At 43.2% G+C, this 12,018-nt stretch overlaps 1 protein-coding gene across 5 annotated transcripts in view; it reads left to right on the forward strand.

Moving 5' to 3' along the window:
- agla (amylo-alpha-1, 6-glucosidase, 4-alpha-glucanotransferase a) overlaps positions 1-12,018 on the forward strand; it is a 124,390-nt gene that overhangs the window by 24,604 nt on the left and 87,768 nt on the right. For all 5 annotated transcript variants that reach the window (XM_068036876.1, XM_068036875.1, XM_068036879.1 and 2 more), the window contains exons 6-8: positions 3,451-3,632; positions 4,453-4,564; positions 4,721-4,838. In XM_068036876.1, coding sequence (XP_067892977.1) covers positions 3,451-3,632; positions 4,453-4,564; positions 4,721-4,838 — 412 coding nt within the window. The remainder of the gene's footprint in view (positions 1-3,450; positions 3,633-4,452; positions 4,565-4,720; positions 4,839-12,018) is intronic.

Genomic DNA, 12,018 nt, shown 5'->3' on the forward strand with positions numbered 1-12,018 from the left:
TTTGCAAAGATAATACTCACTTGTGATGTATCCCCTTGAATCCTGTTAAGTCTGCTTAGTGTTTACAATTCAATTATGTTAACTGATCTGTTCTGTTTATACTTTTAAGCCCAAGAGATTGTAATTTTTTTTGTCAGGGTGCACTAATTCGAATATGATCAAGATTATATACTTAAGGCTGGTTATTGCTAAGTTAATTTTTCATTAGGGAGCTTGAACATCTCTTTTCTGAAATAAACTTTCATAATTAATGAAACTTTCAAAACCAATTCGACTTTAAAGTTCTGTAAAAAGGGACTTGAGACTTTCATTTTAATAACTGGATTTGAAGTAGTCTTAATGCAGGAGATGGTTTAAAAATGTCAAAGGTGGCATGTCATCTATTTAAAGAGAATGACTGAGTAGCAGCAGTGTGCACTGGGTGATGTTTGAGACTTGCCAGTATTTGCAGTGGCTGACCTTGTTTTATTTTTGTAAAGGTCAGGGTACTGCATTAATTTGACACTCTGCCTTTTAAATGCCAAGTTAGAACTGATCTTCAGATGGCCAAGAATAAGTTAGCTGTGCAATTGTGCAGTTTTTTTCTCAACTGAATCAGTATTTGCAGTTTGATTTATTTTGAGTCTTATTCTTCATTTTCTTGTGAATTTAGTTGACCATTGCCAAAATATGAAAGGTCAATTTGTTTATAATATAAGCTTGGTGATAAAGAATATATAACATTCATATACAGTATTTAGAGATGCTGTAAGAATATAATTCAATTATTTGTGAGCTCAGCCTGGTAGTAAAGACAGTAACCATTTATACTTAATCTATTAGCTTTCTGAAGATTTCACAAAGTGCATTTTGGGCTGGATTTTGTTCCCAGCCCGACATCGTGTTCCGTGGCAGGGGTGGCCAGAGAATTGGAGCAGCAGTAGCCCGCCACGGAACTAGATGCTGGGATTGCTGGGCCCAATCTTCCCAGTGGCGGGAAAACTCTGTGGTGGCCCCTGCACCGCGCTGCGATGGGACCTGAGTTAGCATATTTAAGTTTCATACTTGCATGCATTAAAATGCAAAGCACGACGATCTTGCCTTCAGTTCCCAATCTGCAGCGCAATGTGCAGCACTAACGCGCTTTCATTTTCCCACCCACAAATAGCTGGCTCCACCGAGGTGGGGAATGAGTGAACTCTGCACTATGATGGGTGGGGGGGTGGGGAAAGAGGTGAACTCTGCACTTTGGGGGAAGTGGGGGGGAGGGGTGGACTCTGCATTCTGATGGGTGGGGGGGGTACAAAGGGGTGGACTCTGCATTCTGATGGGTGGGGGGGGACACAAAGGGGTGGACTCTGCATTCTGATGGGTGGGGGGGGGACAAAGGGGTGGACTCTGCATTCTGATGGGTGGGGGGGGGACAAAGGGGTGGACTCTGCATTCTGATGGGTGGGGAGGGACAAAGGGGTGGACTCTGCATTCTGATGGGTGGGGGGGGGACAAAGGGGTGGACTCTGCATTCTGATGGGTGGGGAGGGACAAAGGGGTGGACTCTGCATTCTGATGGATGGGGAGGGACAAAGGGGTGGACTCTGCATTCTGATGGGGGGGGGGACAAAGGGGTGGACTGCATTCTGATGGGTGGGGGGGACAAAGGGGTGGACTCTGCATTCTGATGGGTGGGGGGGACAAAGGGGTGGACTCTGCATTCTGATGGGTGGGGGGGACAAAGGGGTGGGCTCTGCACTTGGGTGAGGGGGGAGAGGTGGACCCATTCTGATGGGTGGGGGGGGGGGGGGTGGAAAGGGGTGGACTCTACACTTGGGGGTGGGGGGGAGGGACTGTGCATTCTGATGGGTGGGGGGGAGCGGTGGACTCTGCACTTGGGTAAGGGGGACAAAGGGGCTGACTCTGCACTTGGGTGGGCGGGGAGGGGTGGACTCTGCATTCTGATGGGTGGGGGGGACAAAGGGGTGGACTCTGCACGGGTGGGGGGGGAGGGATGGACTCTGCACTTGGGTGAGGGGGGAGAAGTGGACTCTGCACTCTGATGGGATGGGGGAAGGGGTGAACTCTGCGTTATGTTGTACTGTTTGCAGGGCTGGCAGCCTTTTAAAAATGGCGCCAGCACCTGCTCCCTCCAACAGGTAACAGCGTGAACGGGGTCGCCGAGGCGGCCCCCGCCATGCGATTGGGGTGAGGGGGAGTTTGGTGGGGGGAAGCTGGCGCCAGTATGTAAAGTGGCCGCCTGCCACGTAATCGGAGTAGTGCGGGGTCCCCTCAATTTCCCACCCCACCACACACACAGCTGTACACAACCTTTTTAACAGCATAACATACAATTCACTGTTATTTTAAAATATGAGCGGGACATCTTGCAACCCACTGACATCTCTGTGCTTCTCCACTTCTGCCCTATTGCACATACCTGATTTTTATCACTCTACCATTGGTGGCCGTTCTTTCAACTGCCTTAGCACTGGAATTCCCTGCCTAAACGTTTCCACCTCTCTATCATCCTTTAAGACTTTCCTTAAAACCTACCTCATTACGAGTCTTAATACCTCCTTAAATGGCTTGGTGTCAGATTTCATTTGGCAGTGCTTCTATGAAGGGGCTTTTTACTACATTAAAGGTGCTTTATAAATGCAACTTTTGATTTTTTCAAAGATCGAGGTTGTTTTGTCATGTGATATGCTAATGTGTATCTTGGGTACCCAGAGAATTAAATAGACTGTAATTTTGAAAACTATTGCCTTTTATTATTTTTTTTTTATTTAGAGATACAGCACTGAAACAGGCCCTTCAGCCCACCGAGTCTGTGCCGACCATCAACCACCCATTTATACTAATCTTACAGTAATCCCATATTCCTACCACATCCCCATCTGTCCCTATATTCTCCGACCACCTACCTATACTAGGGGCAATTTATAATGGCCAATTTACCTATCAACCTGCAAGTCTTTTGGTGGTGGAAGGAAACCGGAGTACCCGGCGAAAACCCACGCAGACACAGGGAGAACTTGCAAACTCCACACAGGCAGTACCCAGAATTGAACCCGGGTCGCTGGAGCTGTGAGGCTGCGGTGCTAACCACTGCGTCACTGTGCCGCCCTTGTGAATGTTCTGTAAAACAAAAATGGTCATCCTAAATTTGACGTTTAAGGCAACTGATTATTCCTTTCTACAATTTAACCTAAGCTAAATATGAATGAAAGTAGACTTGCTGGGCTCAAAATACTCCTAGTAATGGTAAAATGTGTTGGACTATCTCAAACATGGGGAACATGGTTGAATTCGTTTTCTATTTGTAATTGGTGATATCTAGTTTACAAAACTTTAGAATATCTTGTCGTGAAATAATGCTTACAAGAGTTCGAAAAATTGCATTATGAAAGTCTAGTTGATGTACACCTTTTTGCCTCTAAGAAATGGTGTATTTTTTTCTTTCCCTATGCTCACTAGCTGCTAACAGTGGCTGGCTGAAGAAACACCCAGAATGTTCCTACAACGTTTTAAATTCCCCTCATCTGAAACCTGCCTGGCTTCTAGACCGAGCCTTGTGGCATTTGTCTTGTGATGTAGCTAAAGGAAAATATGAGGATAGAGGACTGCCTGCCCTTATTGAAAATGAAGGCCACCTTAATGTAAGTACAAGCCAAGATTCCTTTCTTTTGCTCCTTCACCCACTTCCCTCATAAAGTGCTTTAAAAAGAATTACCCAAAGATAGTTAAGTAATTCCATTTGCAAACTGTCTTTCAACATAAATGTATGCATCTTTTTCTTTTGAGTTTTCTCTCTTGCTCTTTGAAAGATTTTGACTCAGGCTGGTATCTCAGCCAAATGGCTGTTGATATCTGAGCTGCAACAGTGAGTGCAGGGAAACTGTTAAACGAGGAGGATATTGGAATTTCATCATGTCATCAACGTGGGTCTCCTGTGCACTTCTAGTAGGAGGGACTGCATAGCAATTGGTGGGGAGGAAGCCCTGGCTGATTTTTTTGCTGCTGTTCCCTAACCCAGACTGTTTTAGCATCCCTGCCGTGGTTGAGATCAGATTACTTAACACAACCTAGGACTGAATTTGGGGTGTTCACTTTGTCTAAGTAATATTTATATATGTTTACTCCCAAGAAGATCTTTCCACTTGTGGGGAATCCAAAACCAAGGGTCATAAATATAAGTCACTTCCTTCTCCAGAGAGTGGTCTGAAGGTGGAATTCTACCAGAGGGAGTAGTTGTGGCAAGCAGCATAGATGCATTTAAAGGGAATCTAGATAAGTACATGAGTGAGGAAAGAACAGAAGCTTATGTTGATAGGGTTAGATAAAGAGGGGTGGTAGGAGTCTCATGTGCAGCATAAATGCCTTGTTGGGCTGAATGGCCTGTTTCTGTGCTGTGCATTCAATTGTAGTACTATGTAAATCTCTGACAGAGGATGTAACTATGTTTTATTCTTTTGACAGTCTATTCGCGCAATCATATGGGACGAAATCTACCCTAAACTGCAGTTATGGGAATTCTATCAAGTGAATGTTAACAAAGTTGTTGATAGCTTCCGGGACATTCTCCTACATGGTACACTACAACAGATTATTATGTACAGTACATTGTTTTTTGACCTGATGAGACATTAAGAATATTTGCACTTAGAATTTATAGACACTTTATTTTTTAAAAACCTTAACATTTCTAAAGCCAGTAATTATAAAGATTCATTTGTTTCCGTTTAAGGTGAGAAGAAAAAGTGTGAGACTAAACAGCCTCTTAAGATTATTCAGAATCCTGATTTTAAGAGATATGGCTGCACTGTCAATATGAGCTTATTACAGAAAATGTTTGTGCCTCTTGGGTAAGTTATACAAAATATACTTCCATAGAAATTAGTACTGATATAGGACGAAATAGATTACAGTCTACTGTTGAGAGGTTTTTTTGTTCAAATGGTTTTAAATTATCCAGTAGTTTCAATTATGCAATTTAAATATAAACTACTGAGAAAAGATATTTAGTTGATAACTCAATCAGTAACTTCAAATTAAGCATAAGTTGTATTTTTTTTTCAAATGGGATATCAATCAGTCCATTCCTGAACAGGCATTTGGAAATCCTCTGATCCATATGTTTGTGTTGTCAGTAGGATATGGAGCTGCTCATGTCTTCCTATCTTTTGACTGGGTAAAATAGTGAAACTGCCAGTTTTCCAAAATTTACATGAAATGTTTATTTAAAAAAAAATCCATTCAGCATGTGTACATACACATATATAATTTCATGGCGATGCAGTATTTAAAATATATAAGTTCAATTCTTTTTAAGCCAAGTCTTTTGAGTATCTTTTCATATATGCAAATACATTTTAGTACATTTAGATTGAACTGAATATACACAATGTACACTTATGCACAGTGTCTTTAGGTAAGTTGAATAAAACCTTTTATTTTATATAAACATTTCTCTCAACTCGCACAACAAATAGGCCTGTATTTTGCAGTTGTGATGATAGTAAAACTGTCAACATCCGCCGTTGTTGTTCTATGAAACGGACAGCAACTTCTGGTGTCCATACATGCGCAGTTAAACACAGAAATTCAGACGTTGCTGTTAGAGATTCCTCAATAGGATGTGCTGTTGAAATCCTCATGTGGAAATCAATTAGAAATCTCTGATTAATTGTGAACTTCTATTTTTTCATTTAGTCTCAATGTAAAAACCCTTGAAAATGTGCCTTGTTGAATGAGGTGAAACTCATTTTAACTGCTTACATCATAATTACTGCTAAATAACCTCCTTGAAAAATTAATTTCATATGTGTGGAATGTCAAATTTCTCCATTATAAAAATTCCAGAGCTCTCCAGGTTACAGCACTTCAAGTGTATATCCTTGGATCCCTTTGGCTTTTACTTTTCTGACAAGTCTGCCATGTGAGACCTTGTCAAAAGCCTTGCTAAAATCCATGCAGACAATACCAAAGGTGCTACCCTCATCGACTGTTAGTTAACTCTCCAAAGAATTCAATCATGTTAGTCAAACATGACCTTCCGTTAACAAATCCATGCTGACTATCCTTGATTAATCTTTGCCTGTCTAAATGACAATTTATACTGTGCCAGAGTTTTTTTTTCCAGTACTTTGCCTACCACCGAAGGTATGCTGACTGGTCTGTAATTACTTGGGCTATCTTTTCCTCCCCTTTTAAACAACGTTAGCAGTCCTCCACTCCTCCGGTACCATGCCTATAGCCAAAGAGAATTGGAAGATGATGGTCAGAGCCTCTGCTATTACCTCCCTTGCTTCTCTTAGCAGCCTGAGATACGTTTCATCAGGTGTGGTGATTTTACTCACTTTCAAAGATGCTAAATTCCTTAATACTTGCCCACTCACTCTATTTGTTCCATCCAAAATTTCACACCCCTCCTCCTTAACTACAGTGTCTGCCTCGTCTGTCTCTTCTGTGAAAACCGATGCAAAGTATTCATTACAAACCTTGCCTGTGTCTCCTGCCTCCATATACAAGTTACCTTTTTGGCCTCTAATTGGCCCTATTCTTTAGTTATCCTCTTGTTGTTCCTATATTTATAAAATAGTTTTGTTTTTTATTTTACTTGATATTTTTTCATGCCCTCTCTTTGTTTTCCTGATTTTCTTTTTTTTTTATTTGTCTTTGGATGTGAATGTTGCTGGCAAGGCCAGCATTTTTTGCCCATGAGAAGGTGGCTGCCTTCTTGAACCCTTGTAGCTCATGTGGTGTAGGTGCACCCACAATGCTATTAAGGAGGGAGTTCCATGGTTTTGACCCAGTGACAGTGAAGGGACGACAATATACTTTCAAGTCAGGATGGTGTGTGGCTTGGTGAAGAGCCTGCAGATGGTGGTGTTCCCAGGCCTCTAGATGCCTCGTCCTTCTAGGTGGTCAAGGATGCCATTTTGGCAAGTGCTACTGAAGGAACTTTGGCGAGTTTAATTTCACTCCTGCACTTTCTGGATATACTCTTCTAGGCTTTCTGCAGTATTGAACTCTTTTGTTCCATGGTCCCTATCCCGGTGCCAGGCTGAATTCTAGAAACACATCTAGAAACGAGAAATATATTAATGAATAGTCAGTGTAGAATTCAAAAGGGAAAATCTTGCTTGACCAACCTTATTGAATTTTTGGAGGAGGTAACAGAGAGAATAGACAATGGTAATGCAGTAGATATAATTTCTGTATTTTCAAAAGGTGTCCCATAGTAAATTAATGAATAATGTCAGAGAATGCGGAGTCAGGGAACAAGTGGCAGAATGGATTGCTGGCTGGCTTCAAGACAAAGCAGAAAGTGGGAGTAAAGGGTAGATATTCAGAGTGGCATAAGGTGGGAACTGATGTTCCACAAGGATCAGTGCTGGGACCACTACTGTTCACAGTTCACATTAGTGATTTGGACTTTGGAATCAAAAATAAAATTTCTAAATTTGTGGATGATACCAAAATGTGAGAAAAGGCAATACTGAGGAGGACTGCAACAAATAACAGGAGGACATTAATAAACTTGCAGACTGGGCAAAGTTCAGCACAGATAAATGTGAGATAGCACATTTTGGTTGGAGGAATAGGGAGGTCACTTATAACTTTTAAGGTGAAAGTCTAGATTGGGTAAAGGAACAAAGGGATCTCTAAGTGCAAATACACAAATCACTGAAAATTGCACCACAGGTCAGCAAGGCCATAAAAAGAGCAAGCTAAGCACTAGGCTTCATTTCTAGAGGGATAGAATTCAAAAATAGGGAAGTTATGCTAAATCTGTATTGAACCTTGGTTAGACCACACAGAGTACTGTGTGCAGCTCTGGGTGCAATATTATAAAAAGGATATAGACACTGGAGAGGGTACAGAGAAGATTTACAAGGATGATACCAGAAATGCATGGGTATACGTATCGGGAAAAGATTGGCAGACTGGGTCTCTATTCTCTTGAGGAAAAAAAAAGACTGAGGCATTATGGAAAAAATTATGGAAGGTTTAGATAGTGGATACAGAGCGATTGTTTCCTCTTGTTGGGAAGAGCATAACTAGAGGTCATCAATATAATATAGTCATCAAGAAATCCAATAGGGAATTCAGAAGAAACTTCTTTACCCAAAGAGTGGTGAGAATGTGGAACTAGCTACCGCAGGGAATGAATGAGGTGAATAGTATAGATGCATTTAAGGGGAAGCTGGACAAGCATATGTGGGGGAAAGGAATGGAGGGTTACGACGATAGATTTAGATGAGGAAAAATGGGAGAAAGCTCGAGAAGAGATGCTTGCATCGACTGGTTAGGCCAAAGAGCCTATTTCTGTGCCATATATCCTTTGTAATTCTGGGTTGGCGGCAGCACTCTTAGTGATTTTTGACGAGATGTCCAATTAAGTTGCAGCCTCCGGGAGCCCCATCCCATTAAGGATCGCATGCAGGCTTCCGAGGCTGGAGGCCCTCTGGTGCAGAAAGAAGGTAGCCTCACCGTTGGAGATGTAGCTAGATGGAGGTGCCCTCTGAAGACGTTTTAAGAACTTTAAAATACAAAAAGGCCACAGCTGCTAAGCCATTATCATGGAGGGGTACCCCTCTATGGGGCAGCCTGTGGCCGAGCTGTAGCCCTATTTTTGTTGAGGCTGTGGGGGTCAGTGGGTGGGGGGGTTTAACTTTAATGATGTAGGGGTGGCCACTTAGTCTGCAGCCAGGAGGTGGCCTCCATTCCTCAGCAGGTTTCGACCTCAGCAGGGCGGGCCCACATGCCGACTGGAAAGTTCCAGTCGGCATTGGCATAGTGGCCCTAATAGGCCATTAAGGATGCCTAATTGACTACCAGTCACTTAACCTAATCTGTAGGTACTTTGACATCCCGGGAGCATCTAGATTTGGGAGTCCTATCCTTTTTCTGGGAACATATTTGTTTTGAACCCTCTTTAGCTCCTCCTTGAATGTCTCCCACTGCAGTGACACTTCAGGTAGCTGTTTCCAGTCTACTTTTGCTAAATCATACCTCTTTTGGACATTCCTCAATTTAAAACTTTTACTCTTGGTCCATCTTTGTTCTTTTCCATAACTACACTAAATCTAACTGAATTATGATCACTACCACCAAAATATTCTCCCACTGATGGCCCTTCCATCTGCCAAGCTTCATTTCCTAAACTAAGTCCAGAACTGCCCCTTCTCTTGTTGATCTTGCTAAGTATTCTGCCAGTTCTGGATCTTTTACATTGATTTTGTCCCAGTTAATATTAGGGTAGTTGAGATCCCCTACTGTTACTGCCCTATTGTTTTTGCACTCCTCAGCAATTTGCCTCTATATTTGCTCCTTTATTTCCCTCTGGCTGGGGTCTATAATATACTCCCAACATTGTGATTGACCCTTTATGGTTCCTCAGTTCAACCCATATGGCCTCAGTAGATGATCCTTCTACCATATCATCGCTCTTCACAGCTGTGATTGCTTCTTTAAACAATATTATGACCCACCGCCCTTCTTTTTTTATCCCCTTCTTTATCCCATCTGAAAACCCTGTAGCCAGGAATGTTAGGCCTCCATTCCTGCCCTTTAAGCCATGTTTCTGTAATAGCTATGATATCCTACTTTCAAGTGTCCCCTCAGCTCATCTGTCTTTCTCACTAGACTCCTTGCATTGAAGAATATACCACTAATCACTGAACATCTTTGTTTTCTCTGCCTTCCATACTCACTAATGTTCTGACTTCCATTTCCAGCTTTGCTGCTTTCCTTTCTGAATTTGCATTCAGTTTCCCATTCCCCTGCCATGCTACTTTAAACCCTCCCCAACAACACTTGCAAACCTCCCTGGTATTGGTTCTGGTACCTTTTGAGGTGCAACCTGTCTGACTTGTACAGGTCCCATAGAACCATAGAAAGGTTATGGCACAGAAGGAGGCCATTCAGCCCATCGTGTCTGCACCAGCTAAAAAAACTAGCCGTCCAATCTAACGCCACCTTCCAACACCTGGTCTGTAGCCTTGCAGGTTACAGCACTTGCAGTGCAGGTCCGGGTACCTTTTAAAAGAGCTGACGGTTTCTGCCTCCACCACTGATCTGGGCAATGAATTCCAGACACCTACTATCCTCTGGGTGGAAAAAGTGCTTCCTCATGTCCCCTCTAATCCTTCGACCTTAACCCCTGTTAATTGACCTATCCACTAGGGGAAACTAGGATTCTTCCTGTCTACTCTAGCTAGGCCCCTCATAATTTTGTTCACTTCCCATCTCCCCTAGAAACAGTTCCAGTGCCCCAGCATGTAAAGCTCTCCTTCCCCCATCTGTCCAGCTATGCATTCATCTGCACTGCACTGTCCTCCTATTTCTGTGCTCAATAGTGCGTGGCACCAAGAGTAATCCAGAGATTGCTCCCTTTTTGAGGTCCTGCTTTTTAATTTCTTTTCAAGCTCCCTAAAATCTGCCTGCAGGACTTCATCCTTTTTATCTATGACATTGGTATCGCTATGGACCATAACCTCTGGCTATTCACTCTGCCCCCTCAGAATGCGGTGCAGCCACTCAGTGACATCCTTGACCCTGACATCAGGGAGGCAAAATACCATCCTGGACTCACATCTGCAGCTTCAGAAAGGCCTGTCTGTTCCCCTAACTATCAACTCCCCTATTACTATTGCTTTCCTGACCTCTGCCACCTCCTCCCGCCCACCCCGCCCTCTTCCCCCTCGTATAGCTGTGCCACCTATAGTACAGTGGACCTAGTCTGGAACCATTATCACTGTTCAATACTGAATACCAGTTAGACAGCAAGATGTATTCGGGACTCCTGCATTACCTGCTTGGATCTCCTTTTCTGTCTGTCAGTCACCCATTCCCTATCTGTCTGCACAGTCTTAAGCTGCAGGGTGATCACCTCCTGAAATGTGCTATCCACGTAGCGCTGTCAGCCTTGCAGATGCACTGCAGTGACGCCAGCTGCTGCTCAAGCTCCAAATTCCTGAGCTTGAGTTCCACCAGCTGATAACACGTTCCGCACATCTTATCCAGGACAAGAGAAGTGTCCTGGAGTTCCCACATGGCACAGGATGTGCATTAGACAGGTGAGGTGCCCTGCCATGCCTCTATTATCTAAATTATCTACTATCGAAACCTACAGAAATAATCTTAACTTGTCCTGGAGCTGGAGGGAAAAAAAACACTCACCAATGAGCGCCTTCCTTATGCTGACATCACTTTAGGTGCTTTTTACCTCTCTCTCTGATGCTCACACTTCCTTATCTCTTAGTCTATATTTATGCATAGATTCTTTTTTTAGCTTTCAGATTATTTAACTGTTTAGCTAACACCAAAACATTCTCGCCACTAAAATCACTAACCAATAAACTTAATACTTATCTGTAACTTCGCTGCGTCGCTCCGTACTCTTTGTTGACTGTGACATCACCTTTTGAGCAATTCCCCTGTTTCTCTGCTGCTTTGCACCTGACAGGCTCTGCTGCTGCTGTCTAAATCTGCCACTCTGCTCTGTATAGGGGAGGCGGTGGCGTACTGGTATTGTCACTGGACTAGTAACCCAGAGACCCAGGTATTGCTCTGGGGACATGGGTTCGAATCCCACCACAGCAGAAGGTGGAATTTGAATTCAGTTAATAAATCTGGAATTTAAAAGCTAGTCTAATGATGGCCATGAAACCGTTGTCGATTGTTGTAAAAACCCATCTGGTTCACTAATGTCCTTTTAGGGAAGGAAGTCTGCTGTCCTTACCTGGTCTGACCTACATGTGACTCCAGACTCACAGCAATGTGGTTGACTCTTACATGCTCTCTGAAATGGCCTAGCAAGCCACTCAGTTCGAGGGCAATTATGGATGGGCAATAAATGCTGGCCTGGCCTGCGACGCCCACATCCTATGACAGAATAAAAAAAAATAGACTCTGCTGTTGCTGGATGCCAGAGCTCTCCTACAGCTGGCGCCAGAATAAAATTAACATTGGGAAAGGTGAATTCCATGCTACAGACATCACGCGATCTTTGTGGGTAGCTTTCTTCAAGGTCAACCT

Source organism: Heterodontus francisci, chromosome 8, assembly GCF_036365525.1.
Source record: "Heterodontus francisci isolate sHetFra1 chromosome 8, sHetFra1.hap1, whole genome shotgun sequence".
Classification (NCBI taxonomy): domain Eukaryota; kingdom Metazoa; phylum Chordata; class Chondrichthyes; order Heterodontiformes; family Heterodontidae; genus Heterodontus; species Heterodontus francisci.